The 25,454-nt window shown below is 36.2% G+C and overlaps 3 protein-coding genes across 4 annotated transcripts; all 3 read left to right on the top strand.

Annotated features, from left to right (window-relative positions):
• Positions 1 to 806: 806 nt before the first annotated feature.
• On the top strand, positions 807 to 3,117 carry LOC126785423 (probable protein phosphatase 2C 63). The gene is made up of 4 exons (XM_050511115.1): positions 807 to 1,197; positions 1,379 to 1,749; positions 2,234 to 2,470; positions 2,573 to 3,117. The coding sequence occupies exons 1-4, from the start codon at positions 930 to 932 to the stop codon at positions 2,843 to 2,845; spliced, it is 1,149 nt and encodes a 382-aa protein (XP_050367072.1). The 5' UTR covers positions 807 to 929; the 3' UTR covers positions 2,846 to 3,117.
• A 2,220-nt stretch (positions 3,118 to 5,337) lies between these two features.
• On the top strand, positions 5,338 to 8,035 carry LOC126784527 (uncharacterized). Its single transcript, XM_050509990.1, has 6 exons — positions 5,338 to 5,505; positions 5,597 to 5,618; positions 5,709 to 5,814; positions 6,436 to 6,543; positions 6,637 to 6,781; positions 7,853 to 8,035. The coding sequence occupies exons 1-5, from the start codon at positions 5,445 to 5,447 to the stop codon at positions 6,736 to 6,738; spliced, it is 399 nt and encodes a 132-aa protein (XP_050365947.1). The 5' UTR covers positions 5,338 to 5,444; the 3' UTR covers positions 6,739 to 6,781; positions 7,853 to 8,035.
• A 583-nt stretch (positions 8,036 to 8,618) lies between these two features.
• LOC126805543 (probable protein S-acyltransferase 23) lies at positions 8,619 to 19,190 on the top strand. 2 transcript variants are annotated; one of them, XM_050532336.1, is made up of 15 exons: positions 8,619 to 8,731; positions 8,876 to 8,940; positions 9,494 to 9,827; positions 9,934 to 10,074; positions 10,249 to 10,361; positions 10,834 to 10,913; positions 11,913 to 12,076; positions 13,536 to 13,674; positions 13,767 to 13,866; positions 14,672 to 14,729; positions 15,271 to 15,348; positions 15,472 to 15,570; positions 17,495 to 17,573; positions 17,674 to 17,822; positions 18,671 to 19,190. In XM_050532336.1, the coding sequence occupies exons 3-15, from the start codon at positions 9,564 to 9,566 to the stop codon at positions 18,857 to 18,859; spliced, it is 1,653 nt and encodes a 550-aa protein (XP_050388293.1). In that variant the 5' UTR covers positions 8,619 to 8,731; positions 8,876 to 8,940; positions 9,494 to 9,563; the 3' UTR covers positions 18,860 to 19,190. The 2 variants fall into 2 exon arrangements, with proteins under 2 accessions (XP_050388293.1, XP_050388294.1); XM_050532337.1 differs by having other exon boundaries at positions 9,512 to 9,827.
• Positions 19,191 to 25,454: the final 6,264 nt, after the last annotated feature.

Here is a 25,454-nt window from a genome sequence, read left to right on the forward strand (position 1 = left end):
ACTCCTGAAAGGATGAACACACACCATTTAATTTGGCCAAAGTTTCATGCTCACTTCAATCTCCAGCCAAACGTTTGGCCGGCCTTTGTCGTAGTTCTTCTTCACAGTGCATGCAATAATGCGCACCTAATAAAAGGGACAAATACTCTTTCTTAATGTTGACACTTTGTTTCAATCTCATAGGTTAGTCAATGTGAATGCAAGGGTCTGGTCTACTCTCTAGAGTCTAGACTACTGTTGTTTCCTTTTTCTTCTTTCATCAACAACCTTTGTTTTCTTGTGATGAAGAAAGAAATTCACAATTAAGTCCTCAAGGAACTCATACTGATACTCAAAATCAAAATTACATTTAGTTTGGTGCATAGTCACCAATGGTAAGACAAAATGTTATAGAAATATAGGGCTATACAACCATAAAAGTTAGGGACTAAAGTTACCTTATGCCATGGATCAAATGGCCAACCCATTTTATTCTGCCATATTTTACTGCTTGATATCTTACGACTAAATGAAAATACTTGAATCCAAACCCCATACGTTTAACTGACACCCATCCCAGTAACAGCAGGCTGCAATTTTCAGTTACAAGTAAAGAACACTCCGTTTTTTTTTTTTACTTTATGCGTTTGACTAACGCGTGATTAATTGCATTTACTATTTACCCCCAATTTAACTTGCAGCCCACGAGAGTTAAATAAGGTAAAAAAAAATCTTTCTTGACCGAAAGAAAAAAAGGAGCGCAAAGACTTTATAAAGCTCGATTCTTTGCTTTTCTCTGTTCCGCTGTGGAACATTCATCAGAGTCTTCCTTTTCCTTTGTCTTCTTCACGCGTTAGTCTCTGTTTAAATTTCAACCCAACCACGACCCACAACTATCTTTTTCGATTTTTTCAGACCCAGAAAAAACCCGGGTTGTTGTTTGATACATAATGCTGCGGATGGTTTCACGGCCGTTTGAGCGGTGCTGTGGCTTGAGAATCGGCGGCAGCGGCGGTGATGGGCTGCTTTGGCATACTGACTTGAAGCCTCACGCTTCTGGGGACTACTCGATCGCTGTTGTTCAGGCGAATTCGAAGCTTGAGGATCAGGGGCAGGTGTTTACTTCTCCCTCTGCCACGTACGTCGGCGTTTACGACGGTCACGGCGGCCCGGAAGCTTCTAGATTCGTCAATAATAATCTCTTCCCTTACTTACACAGTATGTTGTTTCCTTTTTGAGTTTAATGTTTTTGAGAGTTTTAAGGTGTTGGGTTTAAGGTTGTACTTTAGTTTGGAGTTTGATGGGTTTTGTTAGTTTAAGGTTGTACAGAGGTTTTAGTTTTGAGTTTGATTGTGTTTTGTTATTTTAAGATTGTGAGACTTTAGTTGAATATGTGTAGAGTTTGCGACGGAGCAAGGTGGGTTATCTGCGGAGGTTATTAGGAGGGCGTTCAGTGCCACTGAGGAGGAGTTTGTGAGTTTGGTGAAGCGATCGTGGCCGGTGAAGCCTTCAATTGCTTATATGGGGTCGTGTTGTTTGGTTGGGGCTATAGCGAATGATGTTTTGTACGTGGCGAATTTGGGGGACTCGAGAGCAGTGCTTGGCCGGAAAGTGAATGGGAGTAGGAGCAGGGTGGTGGCGGAACGGTTGTCCACTGATCATAATGTGGGTGATGAGGAGGTTAGGAGGGAAGTTGAAGCACTTCATCCGGATGATTCGCATGTGGTGGTGTATACTCGCGGAGTTTGGAGGATAAAGGGCATAATTCAGGTACAAATGATGCTCTTGTCGAGATTTATGTAACGCTAATTTTGAATTTTTGATATCTATGTGGTTGTTTTGGGTCGAAATGTTGTATTTCTTATGAGTGAATGTATGCAATTGTGTTATGTATATGAGTGTTCGTGGTTGTAACATGTTGCTTCTAGTGTGGCAGTTGTTCTGAGAAACTTATTCATCTTGCTCCTTGTATTCTTAGACATCTAAAGAGCTGTGTGTTCCAGGAATAATATCCTCCGCCTCCTGGTTCAGCATCTCTTGCAGGTAAGTTAGAAGTGTTAGAAACCATGCATTAGATGTACTCATGTACATGAAGACCCAGCAGCGTAAAACAGCAGTTCATGTATGTGTGGGGAGTTTGTCCTTGAAACTTTGTTGAGCTTGTAAATATCTAGTTTTTTTTTTGTCTGGTGTAAATATTGCATACTGCGGTCGAGGTTGTTGGCCTAAAAGTATTTTTTTATGTTATTTTCAGGTGTCAAGATCTATTGGAGATGTTTATCTAAAGAAGCCTGAGTTTAACAGAGACCCGTTATACCAGCAGTTTGTGACCCCGGTTCCTATGAAGCGGCCAGTGGTTACAGCAGAGCCATCCATCCTTACTAGAAATATTAAGCCACAGGATATGTTTTTGATATTCGCATCAGATGGCCTGTGGGAACAGTTGACTGATGAAACTGCAGTTGAGCTAGTCTTCAAGAACCCTAGAGCTGTAAGTGCCCGTACTTCCATCCAAAAACACTATTGTCCCAGGAAATATTTCTATTCTGTTGTATACAACATGAGCTCAATATATCACTTTGAACTTGTGCAGGGTATTGCCAAGAGATTGGTAAGAGCTGCTCTCCATGAAGCCGCAAAGAAGAGGGAAATGAGATATGATGACATTAAGAAAATTGAAAAGGGAATTAGGCGGCATTTTCATGATGATATTACTGTCATCGTTGTCTACCTCGATCAGCACAAAAGCTCCTCAAAACTTAAAGTCGGAAACAGTGCTCTAAGTTCCATCACCCAAGCACCTGTTGACATTTACTCGCTTAGTGCAGCGGAAGTAGAACATGATATGCATCATATCATAAACTGAACTGAAGAAACTCTAGATTGTCGATATCCTAGCATAGGTAGAAGTTGAAATAATCAAAACACAGGGGAAGGTTAATACTTTTTATTGGATTGGCTTGGATATATTAGATTCAGAATTCCATAGGATAAGCATACAAAGGGTTTGGGAATGCAGACAAGGAGTAGTCCAGAAGTTTATCTTTGGTGAATGACTAATTTTGTGAAGTTGAACATCCAATTTTGTAACTACGTTTTTCAGACAGTACATTACAAATCTATTTCTTTGATTACTCATTATGGTGTTCACCAGAGCCTAGTATAGGTTGCGGACAGAATTTTGAGTGCCTGATTGTTGCTCGTGTAAACTGGATTATAAACAGTACTCTAGCATTGGTCTCTCGTTTATAATCTTTAGAAATGGGGATATTAGACCTTACTCGCAGCGTTCTAAATATCGGATATATCGGCCGATATATCGGCGATATTTAGAAAACGATACGATATAGCCATATCGGTTGACTATATCGGTCAACGGTCAAATATCGGTCAAACCCCGATATATCGATTAAAATATCGGTCAAACTCCGATATATCGGTCAAACTTTGATTTTTTTATTATTTTCTAAATTTTTGTTTAATTTTTTAATATTTATTTCCTCTTTTAAAAAAAACTTTTTTTTTCATTTTTTCATATATATTTTTACTTTTTATATATTTTAAATATATATGATGAATTTCATGTCTAAATAATCATTCTTAAATGCCTATTTTTATTATTAGATGTCGTTCGTGTACTTTAATTGTCATTAAATCAAATATTTATTTTCTTTAGTTTACTTAGTACCGTTTTTTAGTTTATTTGATACATATTGAAGTATAATTTTATAAATTTTATTGAAAATAAGTAAATCCGATAAAACCGATATATCCCCGATAAAACCGATATATCCCCCGATATATCGTTTTACCTCTCGACCGATACGATACCAAAAACGATATTTAGACCATTGCTTACTCGCCATTGTGGAGTTTCACATTAAGTGGTCTTGTTGATTGTGCATCCTTGATTCCTAATGTACATGAATCAAGCATGGACAAAAAATGAAAATGCTTTATAGTTCAACATTTATGTTGCTTTGTTGTGTTATCACTAGGGTACCACTAGTTCACGAAGAAATGATAAATTCAAGAAGAAATGCATGATGCTTAAACATATAGATTAGAGTTTTTTTCACCAACAGTCCCTCAATTCTGGTGTACCTACCAATGTGATACCTCAACTCTTAATCGTATCAATGTGATACCCAGACTCTAGTATTGCTATCATTGAAGTACTTCCGTTAGTTTTTTTAAACTTTTCCGTTATTTTGGTGACGTGGCAGGTACGTGAGGCCCACAAAGAGGGTTAAAAGACAAAATTAACCTCATCTGAGAGGAGCAATGTTTTTCCCGCCCTTTACTTTGAGAAAGACACCAAACAATTCCAATTTTGGCGCCAATTTTTCCTCCCTACTCCTTAATTTGTGTCTCTTATCTAAACTAAAGAACTACCGCCAACCAGTCGACCACAATCTGATAAAACCTAGATCAATCTCGTTTTCTATTTTGACCCTAGCACTTGTTAAACTAACAGAATAAATATAGAAATTTATATGGAACATCTCATTTCCACAATCTCATAAGAATATCAAAACACATAACTTAACGAAATTCAAATACATGTTTAAGTACCATTAGTTGCCACCTTTTATGTTGATCTGCCATGATTTTTGCTTGTAAGAACTAATGGTTCATGTAGTTGAATTTCGTTAAGTTATGTGTTTCTATATTCTTATGAGATTGTGGAAATGAGATGTTCCATATAAATTTCTATATTTATTCTGTTAGTTTAACAAGTGCTAGGGTAAAAATAGAAAATGAGATTGATCTAGGTTTTATCAGATTGTGGTCGACTGGTTGGCGATAGTTCTTTAGTTTAGATAAGAGACACAAATAAAGGAGTAGGGAGGGAAAATTGGCGCCAAAATTGGAATTGTTGGGTGTCTTTCTCAAGGTAAAGGGCGGGAAAAACATTACTCCTCTCAGATGAGGTTAATTTTGTCTTTTAACCCTCTTTGTGGTCTCACGTACCTGCCACGTCACCAAGATAACGGAAAAGTTTAAAAAAACTAACGGAAGTACTTCAATGATAGCAATACTAGAGTCTGGGTATCACATTTGTACGATTAAGAGTTGAGGTATCACATTGGTAAGTACACCAGAGTTGAGAGACTATTGGTGAAAAAAACTCTATAGATTACTAAGATTACATCATGTAGTTGTAGTAAATACACAACACATTTTGAATGATAAAATTCAATAACGTCAATAAGAAATGCATGATGCTCAAGCCTTAACGCGTACTAGAATTTCTGATAAATCGTAATTTGTTGGTTGACCGGCCTAAAAACGGGCAATATGAGTCATCAAATTACTTTTCAATTTCACCATTCCAAAATACTAAACTAAATTTACAGGAGCCTCCCCCAAATATTGTGGGAGAGACCAGACGAGGTGAAGCAGCATTCTAAAATTACAAAAACATTTCCAAAGAGCTAAACAAGTTTCACCGGAACACTAATATGAGTGCAAGTAGCTTAGTCGCAGAGGCAGTCTGGAAGGCCATTGAATCAGCTGGTTCAGGTTCCCTTTTATTTATCAAACCCTTTTTCTCTTAAGTTGTCTTTTCCCACTTGCAAGACAATAACACTGATTTTTGTGGAAAATGGAGCAGTGACCGATGAACATCTTTCCACGTTAGTCCCTCTGTCGAATTACTATTGTTCTGAGAAAGCTTTATATGTTCACAGACGAGTGTAATTGAATGCTTGCTAATGTAAATTCAGGTTGCATTTCTTGTTTGGTAAGAATTTGGAGCGAGCAACTAGGATAGTTGATCAAAGAGGTGTCAAGAGGATTGTTGGCGAGCCCAGTGGACGTTCTATATTTCAGGTGTCCCATTTATTCAAATCAGCTTCTGGGTTTTACTTTGTTTGCTTATTTTCATCTGATTTTAGTCATTTGGATATTGGAATGTGGCATTGGAATAGTTTGGGCAATGTTACTGTGGTGAAGATTACTTCTTTTGATGATAATTGAGGTGATATTCAAATGAGAATAAACCATTTGGGGATGCAATGGCCTTGGTAGTGTATATTTTGATGGATTGAACTTGAAAATTTGGAGTTTGGTTGCAAAAAGTTGGGTACTCATTCAAACGCAGAGAAAAGAGGCATGTTGATTTGGTCCAGATAACGACCATTTTTTGATAGGCAGATTTCGATTGTATTAGCAATTTGATATGGTATAATACTTTAGTGAAAGTGCTTGATTGGAGTATCAGATGTACACATCTATATCGGTATAAGAAGAAAAAGAAGAAATTCATAATGTCAGATGACTCATTAATCATACTAGTGATGCTTTTCTATGTAGTGTAGTTTTTTAACCAATCTTGTCAGAATGCAGAAAGCTAGATCATTTCAGTTATAATGCTCACCTTCATACTGGCCCTCGCTTTCTTATGTAAGTAGGGGACTGGAATCTCAGATCTCATTTCGTGTTTCTGGTTAGGTTGTTGGAGAATCACAAAGGAAGGAGGAGTACTTCTGTTTTGCTGAACACTATTGTGCTTGTTATTCATTCTTCTATGACATTGTAAACAGAGGAGAGCAGCTATGTGTAAGAATCCTCCCTTGCTTGTCATTACTTTGTTGTTCCTTCAATTAAATTGAAAATACGTTCTTCTTACTGTAACTTTTTTTTCTTGTCCAGTGTAAGCATCAATTAGCTGCAAGACTTGCTGCAGCATTGGGAGCATCCATTGATGACAAGGTGTCTGATGAGCAGTTAGCTCTATTGTTATCCAAGCTATGACATAAGTGGACAGAACCAAAATCTGGTAAAAGGAATTGAAGAGGTACACAAGAACAGGTCATAGCTGAATTTATTTATCTACTTGTTGTACACTTATACGTGAACTGCAAGCATGATGTAGTTTCAATTTCACGAGTCTCTTGGAAATACAGATGCATTTTAATCCTGTATATATGGTTCATAGAAATTGCCTAGCATAAAATGTACATATTATTTTATTGGGAGTAGTCAAGCATTATCTGAAATATGGTTTTGTTCTAATGAAAGTTATGTTACTGAAGAATTTACTTCTTATTATATATCTGGTTTTCCACTTACTCTGAGTTGCCTATGATGATTTTGCCTGAAAATCAATCTGACAGTAATAGTTCATTTCTTGAGTTTCATCCTCTGTTCATTATGTATAGTTGAAAATTGGTTTGAACTTTATTGTTATTGCTCCTGAAAAGATAAGATTTGTTTTGTTAAAATTTTGTGTCATCATACAACTGCATTTGGATTTATCTTGTTGGGAATTTTATACCTGAAAACAAAAACAAGGGTCTTTCTGATAATGGATTCAAAACAGTTATCAAAACTAGGAATGAATTGAAGATACAAATGATGTCTTGTGGAGAATCACATAAAAGAAGAAGGGTTTATGGAGAATGACATACCTTTGCAGCTCCTATGGCTCCTGCCCACCACCAGCTCATTGTGTGCTTTCTAAAAATATTAGGTTTCTTGTCTAATTTATATTGAAGTTTTATGGACTACATTTTGTGAAATTTTCTCTGGTATTTATAACATATTGTTATAGAGGTTGTGCATGATTGGTCCCCATTTATACCCAACTTGTTTCATTGCCATATTTGAGTCCATCTTCAGTAATAAGTTTCTAATATCTACAGCTTTTACATAGGTTCCTGTTTTGCTTTGTATAATTGTATTGTGTGTGTGTGTAATCTCTTTGGTTACGTGACCAAGCTCCTGCAATCTTGTTCATTCTCAGGCTAATAGCAATTAGCAAGCATGCCAGATCGCTAGCATTTACGTAAATGATAGTGATTCATATAGAATGTTACGAGTGTCGTTCCCTTTTTCTTACACTAAGAACTTTTTTTTATTTGTCCAGTGTAAACATCAGTTGGCTGCGAGACACAGGGAGCATGCATTGAAGTTTGTTAAGGTATCTGACAAGCAATTAGCTCTACTTCTGCCCAAGCTATCACGTAAACAGACAGCACCAAATTTTGTAATAAGAAGTTAAAGAGGTACTACAAGAGCAGGTCACCATTGAGTTTGTTCACTTGCTTGTTCTCCATGAACAGCAGGATGTGAAATACAATTTAGTGACTCTTGGAAATACAGTTGTACTGTAATCTGTAACGTTATTGAAATAACTTTGCATAAAGTGTACATATTCTTTGAGCAATCGATTGGAAAATGCCACGAGCATTATCTTAAATTTAGTATGGTATACCAGCGGATGCATGCAATAGTGGTAACAGACTGCTGTGGCTTAAGCAAAGTCTCGAGTTCGAAACCTTGTGGATGCAACACCATGCGCTAGGAGAGTCAACCCCTCTACGGAGGCCGTTAAACACTCGGAAGGGATGGTTTGTAAAGGGATACGACTCCGATATGCCAAATCATTTAAAAAAAATAATTTAAAATTGGTCTGGTATGGAGCACTCTACGAGTTGCCTGAATTGGACTTTCAGGTTTGGTCACTTGTGTATTTTCAATTGACAGCGGCATTTCTTGAACTTCAATTCCTCGGTTACTCCATACACACCGGGTTTGAATATGCTGACGTCGCCCTGATGTGGCAACATCTCAGACGTTAGATATCATCTATGGCTGTGGTTTACAAAGAAGGTCAAACAAAAACGAAAACAGTTGGTGCAGTGCAGGAGGAACTGCATCGAGCAGCCTTCATTTCTTTCGAATCCGACTTGACCCAAAAGTTCGACATCCTCCCGCGAGAGCCTTAACAGTTTCAGCCATCAAGGTATTTTGCGGTCGATTTATGATCTCTATGATGTGAAATTGGAGATAAAAAGAAGAGAGAAATTTGAATATGCAATCAAGGTGTTTTTGCGGTCGATTTATGATCGTATCAACTTCATCTAATTCACTAATCCTATTATGGCAGAACCATCGGAGGACATTGGACCTTCGAACGCCACTGGAATCCTCATCAGGACTTACTTTCTTTTGGTAATTTACTTCTCCATTCAGCTCAATTTCTGTTTCTCTGTGTTATTGTTGGGATGCACTTTTGATTGTTAGATAGATTTCAGTTGGGCTCACACAGTGCACATACAGTGTTCGACGTAATGTCTCAATGACATAACTAAACTGAACCAGTGGGCTATTCCATGTTTAACGAAAAACCTAGCCTTCTTGTTTCTTTCTCAGTTTTTAACAGCTCTAAATGGACTCCTCAAGGATCGTTTTTTTTTTGTTTTGGTTTTATGCAAAACGGAGTTGATTTGAGAAATTTATGCTATTTCAAATCTTGTACTGTGTTTCAGCAATTTCAGTGACTTTGGTTCTATGTTTAGTCATTCATTTGAACTCCAAATGACTTGAAATTTTGAGAGATTGTAGCTTTGGATGTCTACTTTCATTCTGGAGATTTTCTCTGAAACGCATAATTTGTATTTTTCTGTTTGAACGACAATAAGCAATAGATAGACCAGTCCAACTCCACTAAGCACAGAGCCTTTTTTTTTGGTCAGCCAAACTAATTGACCGATCTTGTTTGAAATTTCTGTCCGTATTTAAGCGAACACACAGAGAGAGAAATAGTCTGCCGGATCTTCCTCTTATGTGCACAAATGGTTTCCTCAGAGATAGAAATAGTCTCCTCTTCGTCGTCGTCGTCAGACTCAAAACCCCTTCACCAAAACCCTCCTGTCGTCGCCGTCGAGGTCCCCATCACCGACGTCTACTCCGCTTCTGCCTACGGCGATTTCCAGAAACTCCGCAAGTTCGTCGAGGAAGACGGCGCTTCTCTCTCCGTTCCTGACGCCCTTGGCTACCACGCTCTCCACTGGGCCGCCCTCAACAACTTCCCTGATCTCGCCCACTACATCATTCAGGTACTCCCCTTCACCTCTCTCCTGCTTTTTCATTTCATTTCGAAATTGATGTTGTTAGCTGTACTAGTAATGCATTGGGGATAAATGTTTTGTGTTTGTTTGATAGCACGGTGGCGATGTCAATGCGAGTGAGAAGATAGGGCAGACTGCATTGCACTGGGCTGCCGTGCAGGGCGCGATTGCGGCGGCTGATGTGCTGTTGCAGAATGGTGCTAGGGTTGAGGCTGCTGATCTGAATGGCTACAGGGTATGAGTTTACATCAGTTAAAATTAAAAAAAAAAACATAGATTTTTGTCCTTTGGTTCAGTTAATATTACCTCAGTGCTGATCACATAATGTTTAGATTAGTTGAATAATTAAAGCATATAACAGTTCAACATACTTTTCTTTTTAAGTTCATTACATTTTTTTTAACTACAGGCAGTTCATGTTGCTGCTCAGTATGGACAAACATCTTTCTTGAATCACATCGTTTCAAAGTATCATGCTGATTTTGATGCACCTGATAATGAGGGCAGAAGTCCTCTTCATTGGTATGTTAAGAAGCTATTAACGGTGGCATGTCATGTTGATGTAGTTTGCATTTATTTAGATATGCTGTGGATATATATGGGTTTTTTTAAATCTTTGATTTCTCATTGTGTACCTGTGCTAGTGAGTTAACTTATTTGTTGGTAGGTTTATGTATAACGGTGGCATGGCATGTTGATATAGTTTGCATTTATTTAGATATGCTGTGGATATATATTCGTTTTTTAAATCTTTGATTTCTCATTGTGTACCTGTGCTAGTGAGTTAACTTATTTGTTGGTAGGTTTATGTACATGGACGTAATCACTTGCATATTTGTGGTTATTTTCTTATAATAAATGATTGATTACTTATATACGTAAAATGAAGAAAATTACTCTATCTTATAATATGCGGGTAACTGGGAACTTAGTTATTATTATAACTTTTCTCCCTTTCTCTCACTCAATAGATGTATTTGTGTTGACATACCAGGGCTGCATATAAAGGATTTGCGGATACAGTTAGGTTGCTTCTGTTTAGAGATGCAAGCCAAAGCCGGCAAGATAAAGAAGGTATACCAAATGTACATTATGGGTTCTTTGCGAATATGTTGTAATACTACTACATGTATGTTGTTACAATGTTTATAAAATTTGCAGTTCACTTTGTTCCTTTTTGGGGTTATGTTGCATAAATTGGACAGGTTGTGTCGACTAAAATAAAACAATTGAACATTTCTGTTTTCATGAGTATGAGATATTGTGTCACTTCAGTGTCATTGACTTGCCCATGCACAGTTTTTTAACTGAATTTCTTCTAAACGATAGCGGTTAAGCATGGTTATGCCAAGTTGGACAATGCAGCTGCTTGTGGCACTCTATGAAGGAAAAGCACAAAAGAAATAAGGGTATGGTAGTTAAGATTGAGTATGATGGCTGCCATTTGGTTATTTATCTGGAAAGTAAGATTAGGTTTCCAGGATGTGAGGGCGTGACTTTGATAGTCTGAGGGAGAGAGGGTTGAATTTTGTACTTTAACATAAGCCTCAATTTTGACTTTATGTGCTTATATATTGTTCAAGTTTGATGTTGTTTAATTGCTTAGTTTACTAAGTTGATTGTCTAGGCTGGCCCATGTAATTATAGATTTCAATGCATCTGGAATCATATTCCACCTTTCCTCGGGGATTCCAGTGGCTATAACTAAGATTTAGGAACGGTTGGATCAAGTTAGAGCCTAACCTACGTTTTGTCCCTACATCTTTGGGATTAAATTTTTGTAATCGGAATCAGGACAGAGTTGTGCTCAGACACTTGATTCATACAATTTACTTTGGGGTCGTGTTCGTTGACTTTAAATTTCTTGGTCACAAGCCGATTTATTATATCCCTTTTAATTCTAACTTGACCATTGCTTTTACATGAGGATCACCATTGCCTTTAACCATCCATCATTTAAATTGTTTCCTTGATATTCCAAAAAAAAAAAAGATTATATCATATCTCTACTCTGTTATTGTTTTCTAGTTCTAGCCACTGTTTTCTGATGAGCTGTGTAACCTATGCTATTAGGATGTACACCTCTGCACTGGGCTGCTTTACAAGGAAATTTGGAGGTTTGCACTGTGCTTGTTCATGCAGGGACAAAGAAGGAATTAATGGTGAAAGACAATGCTGGTTTCACTCCTGTTCAGATTGCCTCTGATAAAGGTCATCAGCGTGTCGCTCTTTTCCTTGTACGTAATTCTGTATCGATATTGCCCCAGTAGATTGCTCATAACCAAATCTAAACAAGATTCGGAAAGGAGATATTAAAATATGATGTAGTAAGTAATTGTATTTTGGGAAAAGAGATTTTGATATATCAAATCATGTTTTTGCTATGGTTGGCTAGAAAGTAGAAACTTATTGGTTCACTTTTCCATTTGGCTACATGCTTACATTTTCTTTTCTTTGCTGAGATCGTTCAGTTTTATGTATTTTCCACAAGCTTAAGGAAGTGTGAATTTTCACCTACTCTCAAACATATAACATAGGCCGGCCAAAATGTTGATCTCCAAAGACGATTCATGTATACGTAGAGTACAACTGTTAATATGATTATTTTGTAATTTCACTTTCTCTTTCTGCTTTGGAAATAAAATTTTCTTATGATTTGTAGTTTTCTGCTGAGTATACAAAATTTGTAGATATTTTACTTGCAGCTTAAATCCTTGAAAGGGAAAAGTTGTATTTTATACAATTGATACATAGGAATATTCCAGAGTACTTAAGTCATAGAAGAGCTTTGAGTAAATCAATCAAATATCCTTGAAACTTAGAAGTTGAGATAATGGCTGGCAGATAGTGGTTGTAATTGTTGGTAATATCCGACTTGTCGTATGTGATAGAATTATTTTGGTACAAAATGGCATCTGAGTAATTAGCCATGAAATTAGAAGTAGTTGGATGAACATACAATATAAGTTGATGTGGGTATTTTGTTGATAAAGAAACTCAGCTTTGCAAAATCACATGGCAACTTGTTATTGGAGCGCTGTAGACTTTCTATGTAGGAAGGACCTCCTGTACTTTTTGAATTAGAGATTTTATTATGTTTTTGATGGTTCAAACAATATATAAATTTTAAAGATTTAAGGGCAAGGCATCTGTTGTAATCTCCAATACATCTTAGAAGAGAATAGAATAGATATCGAAATTAAGAAATGAAAACGTTAAGCTAAACCATAGCAGCATCTGATGATTCTGAGCATTAAAAATTAATTTAAAAAGTCAAAGGTTAAAGAACCTAAGTTGCTTTGGTGTTCATATCTTGAAACTATTGCTGAGACGGATTTCCAGCGCCTAGTTGACCTGGGAAATTTTGGAAATAACTGAATAGAAGTGTATGCCTGGTCTTTTTTTCTTTTACTTCTTGTTCTTGTTGTTTTTGCTGTTGTGGTTCATATGAGAGTGTACTGAGTGGCTAGACTATTTGAATTTTTACCTGTGAAAGTATTTGTTGACCTATTTTGTACAAGTGACTAATTGTTTTTTTTCCTCATCTTTAGTGTTTAACTCTATGGTTCCTCTGCTTTCTCATATTCTGAGTAAATGCATTATCTATACTCTCCTATATTTTTTATTTATTGTTGGTTAAAAAACTCCTATATTTCACTTATGCTCCTTTGGCTAAATACTTACGACTTTTTGCAGTCTAGCCAGCAACGGGCTCAAGGAAACCACTGGTTGAAGAGAATTTGTGGTGGGAAGATTGCAGATATTGGTTTTGCTCCTCTCTTATTGTGCACAATAATCATTCAAACGGTTCTCTTTATGAACTCAGTTCTTGCAGGTATCAAAAATTTTCCAGATCTTCTTTAGGTTCTTTGCAAATAGATTATGTTCAGTCTAGGGTTGTCACTGACTTCATACCACTCATGTTAGCTCCTAATCTGACAAAGGTTACTGCTGCTATTGGTTTCTGGGGATGGGCAGCTATTTCATTTGCAGTGGGTTCACTCATTATGTTCTACAGGTGTAGTAGGTAATTTTCCATGAACCTTTCCTTTTATTCAATACCATGTGCATTAAATGGCAATGGTCATATATTATTGTGACATCTACAAATGAAAATCTTTTCTATCCATTGGTTGGTTGAATCTCAACATGATCACTGTTATTAGTTTGATTTTTGTGGGTACTCTATTTATATGCTTTTTTTTTATGATGGTCGTTAATGCTTAATTGTGTCAAATTGGCGTATAAAGTCGCACTTGACATGCTCATATAGGGTTCTTGTAAAGTTGAACTATTCTCTGGGTAAAGAGAAAAGATGAAAGAGCTCATACATGTGTGATATATAGGTGTTTCTGAATGACAATATGATGAAATTTGGCATCAACAACCAAGATACAGAGTGATGAAAAATCCATATAGGTAACAAAGGGACCAAATTTGGAAGTTTATACGCTGTTGACACACTCACATACATGAACAAAGGATTTGGAGAATTAAAGACCTTCAGTTTTAAACTGATTAACAAGTTGCACTATGATCTGAAGTAAACTTAAATACTGTATGCTTGATTTTTTTGGGTGGTCTGTCCTGTGAAACCTTGCTAGGTTCTAATTAATAGATGACACATCCCAAAGGTTTGGGGATACCACATTTCTATTGTACTACGCAGATTGGAACTCACACTGGCAAAGTTTTACTTTAGGGACTAAGTATGGATGTGCTTCTATATTTATTACAAAATGCCTCTTTTCTGGTTTTTGTATTATCATCTAGACTTCTTTTTTTGTTTATAATCTTTTTGAACTTTAATTATCTACCATGATGACATGCAGTGAAGATCCTGGCTACATCAGAAGACCAGCGGACTTGGGCAAACATATAGATACGGAGGTATGTTTCTGTTCTCTACTGCCAACTAGAAGATTGTGTGCTATAACCGTTAAAATTTTACAACAGGAGTTTCCCCACCCATGGACCATACAGTTATGATGACTTCGTCATATATAATCTAATGATATGCTCTATATTTGTTCATATTCAACCAAAAATAGCCTGAGCACAATTATATAACCAAATTTTATGAAATGAATTTTGCATATGTGAATGATTCTTCTATTCCCTTCTACCTAAAACAAAGATGCCAAAAGAAATTTTATTTCCCTTACCAGAAACTCAAGGCTCTCAGGACCACAATTTGGAACTGTCCAAGACAAGTCAATTGCAGTAGGGCAATGAAAAACCCTTGTGTAGTAGTGCAGTAAAAAAAATAGATGATGAAATCATTCTTAATTTAGATCTTAAAAACTTCATATTTGAGGTGCATCTATTCACCAACTAAAAAGATCTATACTTATAGGCTACATCAGTGTTCTAAAATGCTGTTGCAAATCCTATGCAACCCAGCTCACTAAGGGAACCATGACAATTTCAGGATCCTCTTTTGAATATCGATTTGAACAATTCATCTGTATGGATGGGGAATTGGTCTCAACTTTGCCCTACTTGTAAGGTGAAGTTAATGTCCTATTTCTTTGTAAGATGATTATTATTACTGGTTATTTGATCACAAAGCATATGATTTTGTGATGTTGTGGTATGCTAATTTCTTGTACTCTCAATGGTTGTGTTTCAGATAATTAGACCCTTACGCTCCAAACACTGTACCTCATGTAATCGATGTGTAGAACAGTTTGACCATCATTGCCCCTGGATATCTAATTGTGTTGGCAAGGTAAATAGTCTGTTTACTTGTTCATTACTTGGGATCATACTTATTTGTGTTCGTCCAACCTTTGGTGAACATAATCGGAGGTCCCGTACGTTTATTTTTGGGGTTGATTCTCTTAGCTTAGAGTGGAGTTTGAACAATTGTATTCTCAAATCTCAAGTCAATGGGTCGATGTCAAGAAGGCCTTGAATGCAAGACGGAGTGATCTTGCAAGTGGGCCATCAGACCATTCTTAGTTTTATGATTCCAGTGCTGAAAAATGGGGACCATGGTGCTTGTAGATTGCTGAAGTGTTCATTGTTTCATAGAATGTGCGTTGGGAATGTAGAGATCAACTCTGGGCAATTTCGAAGTTTAGGAATTCTGAATCTAGTGGTAATGTTTCCCTTAGAAGTTCTGGTTTGGAATCCAAACTATCTGCTTCTGATTATGTGTTGAAGGGCAACAACACATAGGTCTGTGGCCTTTCATAATCTTTGAGCTCTACAGACTTTCATGATCTCTGAGCTCTTACACAATTCTATATGTTGCATCCGAACATGAGTTAAATACCTCAATGAGAAAATCATATATCAGGTTCGCAATTTAGGATATGGAGGGTGGAAGTGGGAAACTGGGAATGGAACCTGGGGCCCAGCATTGATATTTGAATTATTGCAGCAGCAAAGCAGAGAGTAGTTCATTATTGTTAATTTCATTTTTGGTTCATAGTCCCAGAACTGGGGAATCAGCTTTTGCCATCTGAGACCCTAATAGACTAAATTTGGTATGTTAAGCAATTTAAGTGAGTTTGGATGAATATAGGATGGTGAGATGAGGTACGTTTTTCTGTAGTGAAGTCAAGTCACATGGTTTTTCCCAAGGTTTGTAGGGGCATTTTGAAAACCATAACTTGAGAACAATTCTGGCATTTTGAGAGTTAGAGTGATGAAGTCATTCAGTCATTCGGATACTGCCCAATGTGGTGTCAAACAACTGTAGCTTTACACTTTGTGAACGGCCAACATTGAAGTTTCACCATCTTGTCAGACTGGATTCTAGAATTCAATAGCTCTTGGGTTCACTTGTGCAGGACAATCCAAATTCTTTAGCTACCATTCACTGACTCTATACTCTAATACAAGCCTTACAGTTTCGTCTCCCTAAACAAGAAATGGAAGCAGAAGAATAGCTTCAGTTGTGTTAACTGGATTCGGGAGGTTTCACTGTAGGCATTAGCTTTTCCACAAAGGAATTTTTGATGATCCAGGGGTAATTGCTTTTTACTTTTTAGGACCCATTAGTGTAAAAGGATTAGAAAAGATAAGAAGGTTGGAAGAAATCACTACATCAAGGGTAAGGCTTACTGTAGTTCAACCTGTTATGGGTATGTTGCCTATTTACTATCTTTCACCTTTAGTAAGGCTTGAGAAATTATTAAGGATGTCTATGCTGAAAGCTGTCTAGGACGTTAATCTGTATGTAGTGCCTACTATGAATGATAGAGGAAGCATGTCTTCTTGGTTGTGGAGTTTTCCATAGAAGAGAGGTTCTTTACGGCTATCATAGATTATAATTAAGGACTGGTATGCTGTTATTTGTGACATTGTGTGAAACTTCAAGGTTACTGGAGGGAAGGGTGGAGACTGTATTTTGGCGCAATAAGAGCAGTCAGATGATATCTTATAATTATACGGGCAGTTATATGGCTTTAGGGTCCCAAATTCAACCTTGTATTGTGGCACATTTATTTCTCTATTTTTTTGTTATTCCTGCAGATTTAACGGATTTTGTTTAGAGCCAATTTTGGTCATTGTCATGCAATTATATTTTTCACCAAAAATAAATCATTAGTTAAATAAACCCTGGAAAATCTGTCTTTTCCCTCGATGTTATCTTTTCCGTTGCTTACAACCAGCTACAGTAGCTCACTATCGTCTTCTTGCAGAGAAACAAGCGAGATTTCTTTATTTTTATCTGCATGGGAACATCGACATCAATAATTTCTGCTGCTGTTACAGTTCAAAGTATGTTGCATCAGACAAGTTGATTCTGTTACAAATTCTGTGATAACCTTTATTTTTGTTGAATTGAACGACCTAACAGTTACCTTTTCATGATGGTCAGGGATTTGCACAGCAGTGCCAGCATGGCAAACAGAAGAAACGTGGATTCATCATGTGATAGTTCAATATCCAGCCCTTGTTGCGTTTCTGTGTCTTGACATTATTATTATGATTTCTACTACAACTCTGACAATAGCACAAGCATCTCAGGTAATAAACAGAATCCTTTTATGCATTTTGCTTAAGCTCACTACTGCAATATACTTACTCCTTGGCCAAAGCCATAAAATACTGAATTACATATGATTAGATAAACACTTCTTATTTGTCTGTCTAAACGTTTAGTTTTATAATCGTTGCATTCAAGTATGTAACTCACCTTAAACCGTCCAGTAATCTGGCAGCTCTATCATTTTCTGCACATCCGTTTTTCTTCTATGGTTTTTTTTTGTTTCTCTTCTGGGGTAAAATGTGGAAGGCAGGCAAGAGATTGCTAGGAATGTTGATGCAATAAAGGGGATAAATTACATCCCAGAATTTGATTCCTAGGTAAAAGATGCCCAGAGGACGTAAATTGTTGCATAATTAACCTAAGAATTATACTCCGGATTAAAGAATGTGGCAAAATAATGTACAATGTATTCCAGAGCAAATACCAATCGATTATATTATTACGAATTGGGGAGCAGGATTTGATGAGTTAGATTCACATTTGAAAATACAAATTTATCATTTTCGTAAATAATGTGAAATATAGCCTTAGCTATAGTTAGGGTTTATGTGAGAAATTAAAGAAGATAAAGGCTATGAATAGTTAACTATGGTCACCTATGGATAGAATTCGTTAAGCAATTGAACTCTTAGAATTATCTTATTCTAAAAGAAAGACTACATTATGTGTAGGGTTATCTCTCTGAGAGTCAAGATATTAATATTCTGGACTTGTCTCCCCCTTTTAATTGTAATTTTGATAAGCCTTCATATATTTTTGTTTTCATTTTTGAACTCCTCCAAGGCGGTATATTAGATGTAATTCAATCTTCATGTCTTCTAAGCAGATAGCTCGAAATATCACAACCAATGAACTGGCAAATGCTATTCGTTATGGGTATCTTCGTGGTCCAGATGGGCGGTTTCGGAACCCTTATAATCATGGGTGCCGTAAGAATTGTGCAGATTTTTTCATTCAGGGATATACAGACGATGATGAAATTGCTTGGCCTCCATTGCAGCAGGTTACCAGTTAAATCTATCATGTTAATTATGCATACTTGGATTACTTAGATACCTTGACCAAGGATGATGCGTCACAGGTACCGAAATCTGATACCTAAATTCCTGGTCATTTACGGGGTCTATTCCATTATAGCTAGGCAGATGTAAAATTTGAACAAAGAATTGGAGAAATAAAATAAGAAATGAAATTATTTATGTTGTGTTTCTCTGTCATATATAGAAGTGACCATATGAATCTTTACATATAACAAATGTTACATGTGCTCCTGTTACACAACTTCGCATTGTGATTTATCAATATTAACAGAACACTAATCTATCTGCTGCCAGCTGATTGTTGCATGAGATTTTCTTACATCTTTGTGCTTCTGTGGAACATGTATCGAATATTCAAATACACAGACCCACTTTACATTTGCTGACATCATTTGATTTAAAAGATATCTGCTTTCATAATCCTTAAACTCGTTCCCTGGATAATCCGTTGCAAATCTTGGCACCGCTCACTATTTACTTTGTTATTGCTTGCTGCGCCCTGTGGTTCGTACTTTTCATGATGGAAGGCATTGCTAGTTTTAGGTCTATGTATTTCTATGACTAGGGCTTGTTTGAGGGCATCCCTTAAATTTAAACCATGTGAAGCCTACTTACAAATCATATGGGAGATCATCTTTAACATTTAGGAACCCTGTTTGCATATTTACTTAAAGCACTGATGGACTCGAAGCACTCGTAGCACTGCAAAACTGAACTCCATACATTATTTTCGTATGTGAACTGAAGAACTCAACTACTATCGGGTCAAGTGGGTTGATCTGAAATGTGTCAAGGGAAGTAAGGAATTTCCAATCATACATACATATCAACTAGACCACCACAACATTAACCCTAGTGTCAGCAATTTTACCTATCTAAACAGAAAGTGAGATCAAGAAAGTGGCTTTCGCTGCAAGGTATTCTCAGTCCCCCATTATCCGTTGGAGGATCAAAACCAAAACTCTTCTGCAGCCTCGCTCAACAAGTCTTGGAACGATCGTTTGTTTAGGTAGGATATCGGAATCACAAATCGCTTCTTTTCCTCGTCTTCCTCTCCGACATAAACCGCAAAACAGCCTTTCGGAACGTCCAATGCAGCTGTTGATGTTGGTTTCGAATAAGATGAGATGTAATAAGTTTTACCAATACAACTTCTCCACTTATTTTATAGTATAAAAGAAACTTTTTATATTATTAGATTAGATTGATCACGAAAAAAGTTCAAAACCTTTTACTCTTCTCCCTTTTAATATGTTGGACTTTTCTATTTAGTGTTTTCTAGTTACGTTTTTGGATTCATGACTTATTTATTAGATAAATTTGTTTTTTTAATTAAATTTACAGTTGTGAGATTGAGAGATTTCATAAATAAACATCAAGCAATATATCATCTCCTCTTATAAAAATGAAAGATAAAAACAGATGCGTATATAGAAAAATATCGACATACCTAATTTAACGATAACAAAGTAAAAAAAAAGATAAATATCTCAATTCAAAGCACTTAAATTGGGCAAAAGAGGCGAGATTGCAAGTTGTCCTAAGCGCATAAGATTCTTTGCGGTAAACACGTCTAAGATCTCCATACATGTTAGATTAGATCCAAAATATTGATATGCAAGTGTGTATTTTCACTCTGGGCTTTAATTAAAGAGATGTAACTTTAAGATCAGATATGAATACAATCCTCAATTCTTGATTGAGTTCAGAGCCGTCATTGCAAAACCCACAGTGAGAAAATTGAATTGCATGCAGAATACTGGGTTTATGTTTTATGAGAGAGAGAGAGAGAGAGAGAGACTGAGTGAGTATGAAGTAATTAGTAAGTGGACGGGTTAGAGAAAAAAATTAACAAAAGAAAATGCATGACATGGATATATTGTTCATGATTAAGAGATAAATTTGTCCTTGGAATTATATTTGAGTAACTGAGCTATTTACGGGGTGTACCAAAATCGTGTCAAATTTTCAACTTTAGAAAATGTACCAATCTTATGATTGAGTTAAATGTGGTGTACTGTTCTTAAATGACACGTTTTGGTTGTGGACTTGTGGTTGATTTATGAGTACGTGGTGGCTTCAGGAAATGTTATCTCTAATAATAATAGAGATGATTGTAGCCAGTCGATTATCAAAAACCAAGCTAGATGCGTTTATCTTTATCATTATCGATCAGTCATTAGTTTATCTACATATTTTTCACTAATTTAGGTGAATTATTGGTCGGTATTTATACCCAACTTGTTTGATTGCCTTAGTTATTGTCATATTTGAGTCCATCTTCAATATTGAGCTTCTAATAATTACAGCTATTACTACTCCCGCGAGGTTTGAACTTGATCAGTCATGACTTGCGGTTAATGAAATGGTATCAGTAATACAAAGAGCAACAGGAGATAGTATCAAAGAGTTCATAACTAGTTTAGATGGCCTTCAGACGTCAAATTTGAAATAGTGATTGAATATTTATTCTTATTAAGGGTTGTTTTTGTTTAAGGATAACATTATTTGATGTGCTTATTTAAACATAACTCACTTAACAACTTGAAATCAGTCACCATGAGACTTGGTCTAAAGATTACATTAGATAGAATTTGAAATTATATATGACTCTATGACCACTGTAAGCTCCCTTATATAAGTGTACATATTTATCAATAAAATTTAGATTTTTCCATCATTCACTTTCAGTTGTATATGTTTTTTTTATCTCGCAGATGATAAAAAATATATATGGCAATGACTCTAATATAAAGAATGTAGGCTTCAAATTTGATGAAGATCATATAAATATTGCAACTTTGGATTAGAGCATTTTATTTTCCCAAGGATATTATGTGAAGGCTTTTGTGCCTAGGTTTCTTAACTAAACTTTATTTGGTTCGAAAAAATAATGATGTAACTCTTGGTAAAATTATTGACAAAGTGTCAAATATTTATTTTCTACACTTTTGTTTCAAGTGCCAACGGATTTTATTAAGTGACAATGAGCATGAAGTTGCATTACCTCATGATTATGACATATATATAATACAGTGGGTTGTGTATGTGTATAAAGATGGTAAATACAATACATATATATGGGTTGCTATATTATATAATGTTACGTTTTTACTTCCAAATGAGTTTATATTATGATTTATGACAACTATATTTATATTGTTGTGCAAGAGTCGTTTGGTTGTTGTACAATAAACATGCGTTGATTGTTATATTGTACGTGGTTTTAACATAGAGTCTTGTTAAAACATTTTTTCTGGTCTTCGGACATTGTTGGCAGTAATCAGAACTAAGCCTTGGTCGGGTGTCAGTTACGATCAGTTAGAGCTCTAGTCTGTCTGTCGGTATACTGCATGAGGGGTAACAGATGGGTTGTCTGGGTCTCATGAGTACCCATGTTTTTGTGTAATATTGGGTAACATATGGGTTGCCTAGTATCTATCGGCGTACTGCATGATGGGTAACAGATGGGTACCTGGGTCTCATGAGTACCTGTGTTTAAATGTTATTTGGGTAAATAGATGGGTTGCCCAATGTCTCATGAGTACACATATTTTTTAATATTATTGGCAACCAGATGGGCCGTCCAGTATCTCATGAGTATATTTATTTTTAAATGTTATCAGTTATTTTCTTTTGTATGCGATGTGTGTTATACTGTTGGCTTACTCATACGAGCTGTAAAATTTACCGGGTTTGTATTTACAATCTCGGTGCACCTATTCGATGGTGTAGGGGATAGTTCTGCAGGTGTGGATTAGCAGAATTGGAGGTCTTACTCTGAAGATTGTCGAAGTTTATTTCTTCTATTTGTGGTGAGGATTGAGAGAATTTTACATTTCCATTGTTATAATACTTGAGTTATAAATTTTTTATGTATTAATCAAGTCGACTAAGTCGTACTATGAACTCGGTTTCGATACACTGTTACTATAAGATGATTTCAATATATTTGAGATTGTTTTATAGTTTTCATGACTTTGGTTTCGAGTTTTTATCATTCGAAATTTCGGAACTGTGACATCTTGATCCATAAACCGCACAATATGATAATGAAGTGCTTTGAATACTACTCAATCTTCAAAATGTAAATTTCGACATCTTATGGGTTTTTTGATATTGATAAAGTGCAACATGTCTACAATAATGGTAGTTTACTGAAAAGGATATGGTATCACTATAAAATATCAGCATGGTACCGCCACATATTGTTCATCGATACTCAAGTTCGTCTCATTATGATATTTATGGATTATGGTTATCATTGGGGGATGCCTCACATATGAAGAACATATTCCTAAGAATATAAAGATCTCTACAAATTATATATTGAAACGTAATGATATCGAACCCCTCTAGTGTTGTCCATTTTTATCAAAACTCCTTGTAATATTTTGGTAGGCTTTGCTAGACTATTTCTCTGACCCACATGAAAGTCGTTCCCAAACTATTTATGTTTTAACCATGTGAAACGCTGTGATATTTTAAAGGTCTACCAGACATATTTCACTCATAATTCTTTTTATCAATAACACGCTCTTCTCAAATATTAAATTGAATCAAGTTCGACATGAGAAATTTAGAGGCAGATTTATTTATTAAATATTTACCGAAGGCCGCATTTGAAAACCATGTGGAGGCTATATATACTTAAGTTATAAGAGTTCCCATGATCTCAAGAATCTGGGGGAGTGTGACAGATTGTAAGCGAAGACATGTTCCTTTCTCACAAACACAATTAACAGAGTGAAAGTGTAAAGTGTGTAGAATAAATCATCGAATTTATATGACCAAACACTTCAGTGAGATGACATTGCCAGTATCAAGATAACAAAGACCACTACCATCCTTATATCACCAAAACCTAGTCACAACCTTATGGCTCCATACAAAGAATAAACTTGAGGCACCATGGGCCTTCTTTTTGTTTTGAGCCAAACTGGTCATTCGTCCTCATAGAGTTGATATAATTTTTTTCATGAATGATCAAGTATGATCTCACACACCCCATCGAATGATAGAATATAGTCCAAGAATCCTGATCAGTTTATGTAGCCATGTCATCAATGACTTCCAAGTCAGATGACCCTTAGGGCATTAAGCATAACAAAGATGCTGCAAGGACAAGACATGCATACATTAAGATCAAAAAGCAACAATTTTGTTCATTAAGTGATATGACAGAAAAATAACATCCACCGGGGTGACCAAGGCATTCACATTTCTGCTCACCCCTGGTATGTTGTGCGACCATGACATGATTACTCATAATACCCTGGCCAAAGAGATTATAACATGCAAACATACCACCGGGGTGACCAAACCATTCATATTTCTGCCCACCCTTAGTACGTTGTGCGACCAAGACATGGATACTTAGAATAGCTTGGCCAGGAACTAGTTCAACCTCATCACCATTAAGAACTATAGGTCAAAGATATTCCTCATAAAACATTTAAGTGACACATATAAGAGTTCAATTTCAAATGCAGTGAGAAAGTGACCACGGTCTTGTGCAAGCTATTAAGCACAGATGCATACAAACAAGTTGACTAAAGAATGTTTCATACCAAGTATGAAATGATATTTACTTAAGTCAAGTTCAATGACTACCTAGGGATAACAACTTACCCTTATATCCTGATTGTAACATATAAAGAATCTCTACGAGCATAACACAAATATATACATATATATATATATATATAATTTGTTTAAATGAACTTTAAACATGCTCAAAAACTAAGAAGAAACATATATATGTCAGGGGAGATTCTAAACCATGCCACACACACTAATGACCATTTTAAGAGGACAAAACAAAAGTTATTAAGAAGATTTTGAGAAAAGATACACATTGTTTCTCAATAGACATACATCACAACCAATCAAAATCTGACGCAATAATACTTAATCACAAAAGTTTAGTCCAATAATGCAACAAGGATTCTAGAGACAGTTAGACCAAAGTATTGTCATTAGAAATGTGATAGAGTACCTGATTGAAATCTCGAGTCAACCAAGATGAGCTTGATCCCCAATAGATGCATGTAACAACTTGTTGTAGCAATGTCCTCCACTTGTCCAGTGGATAGAAGGATATGTATGACCTTATCAAGATATTCCCCCTCAGAAACATCCGCAGACAGTTCATCCATAGAGGCAAATCATGAACCAAAGTCACTGTGCATGTTGTCATCCTTATTAACAACACCAAATAAACAAACGAAACAACATCAGTGAGCAGAGTCATCCACATGACGATGATGAAGAACATTGAGGAACTCCCCCTACGAAGCAGCCTCATCAGTAGAGTGATCACCAGAATGAATAGTGCTTAAGACAACTTTCTTCAAGTCAATAATTTCAGCTCAGAGATGAGCCTGAAGGGCAGCAATGGAGGAGGTAAGCTGCTAGAAAAGATTGGGACGAAGATAGGTAAATTCCTACGGTTCCACATATTCCTTCACTTGGGCAGAAGACCTTGTTACAATAGATGCATCTACCTTTATCACCAAAGGCCCCAAAAACATCATGTTTCCAATTGCTAACACTAGAGTCGTAGCAAAG

This window comes from Argentina anserina, chromosome 2 (genome assembly GCF_933775445.1).
Source record: "Argentina anserina chromosome 2, drPotAnse1.1, whole genome shotgun sequence".
NCBI classification, from domain to species: Eukaryota; Viridiplantae; Streptophyta; class Magnoliopsida; order Rosales; family Rosaceae; genus Argentina; species Argentina anserina.

Coding starts and splice junctions, on each gene's coding strand:
- LOC126805543 (XM_050532336.1), top strand. CDS start 9,564: ATGGTTTCCTCAGAGATAGAAATAGTCTCCTCTTCGTCGTCGTCGTCA. Junction 10,362..10,833: donor GGCAGAAGTCCTCTTCATTG/GTATGTTAAGAA, acceptor TTGACATACCAG/GGCTGCATATAAAGGATTTG. Junction 14,730..15,270: donor GCAAACATATAGATACGGAG/GTATGTTTCTGT, acceptor TGACAATTTCAG/GATCCTCTTTTGAATATCGA.
- LOC126785423 (XM_050511115.1), top strand. CDS start 930: ATGCTGCGGATGGTTTCACGGCCGTTTGAGCGGTGCTGTGGCTTGAGA. Junction 1,750..2,233: donor GGATAAAGGGCATAATTCAG/GTACAAATGATG, acceptor TGTTATTTTCAG/GTGTCAAGATCTATTGGAGA. Junction 2,471..2,572: donor TCTTCAAGAACCCTAGAGCT/GTAAGTGCCCGT, acceptor GAACTTGTGCAG/GGTATTGCCAAGAGATTGGT.
- LOC126784527 (XM_050509990.1), top strand. CDS start 5,445: ATGAGTGCAAGTAGCTTAGTCGCAGAGGCAGTCTGGAAGGCCATTGAA. Junction 5,815..6,435: donor GTGGACGTTCTATATTTCAG/GTGTCCCATTTA, acceptor GTTTCTGGTTAG/GTTGTTGGAGAATCACAAAG. Junction 6,544..6,636: donor ACAGAGGAGAGCAGCTATGT/GTAAGAATCCTC, acceptor TTTCTTGTCCAG/TGTAAGCATCAATTAGCTGC.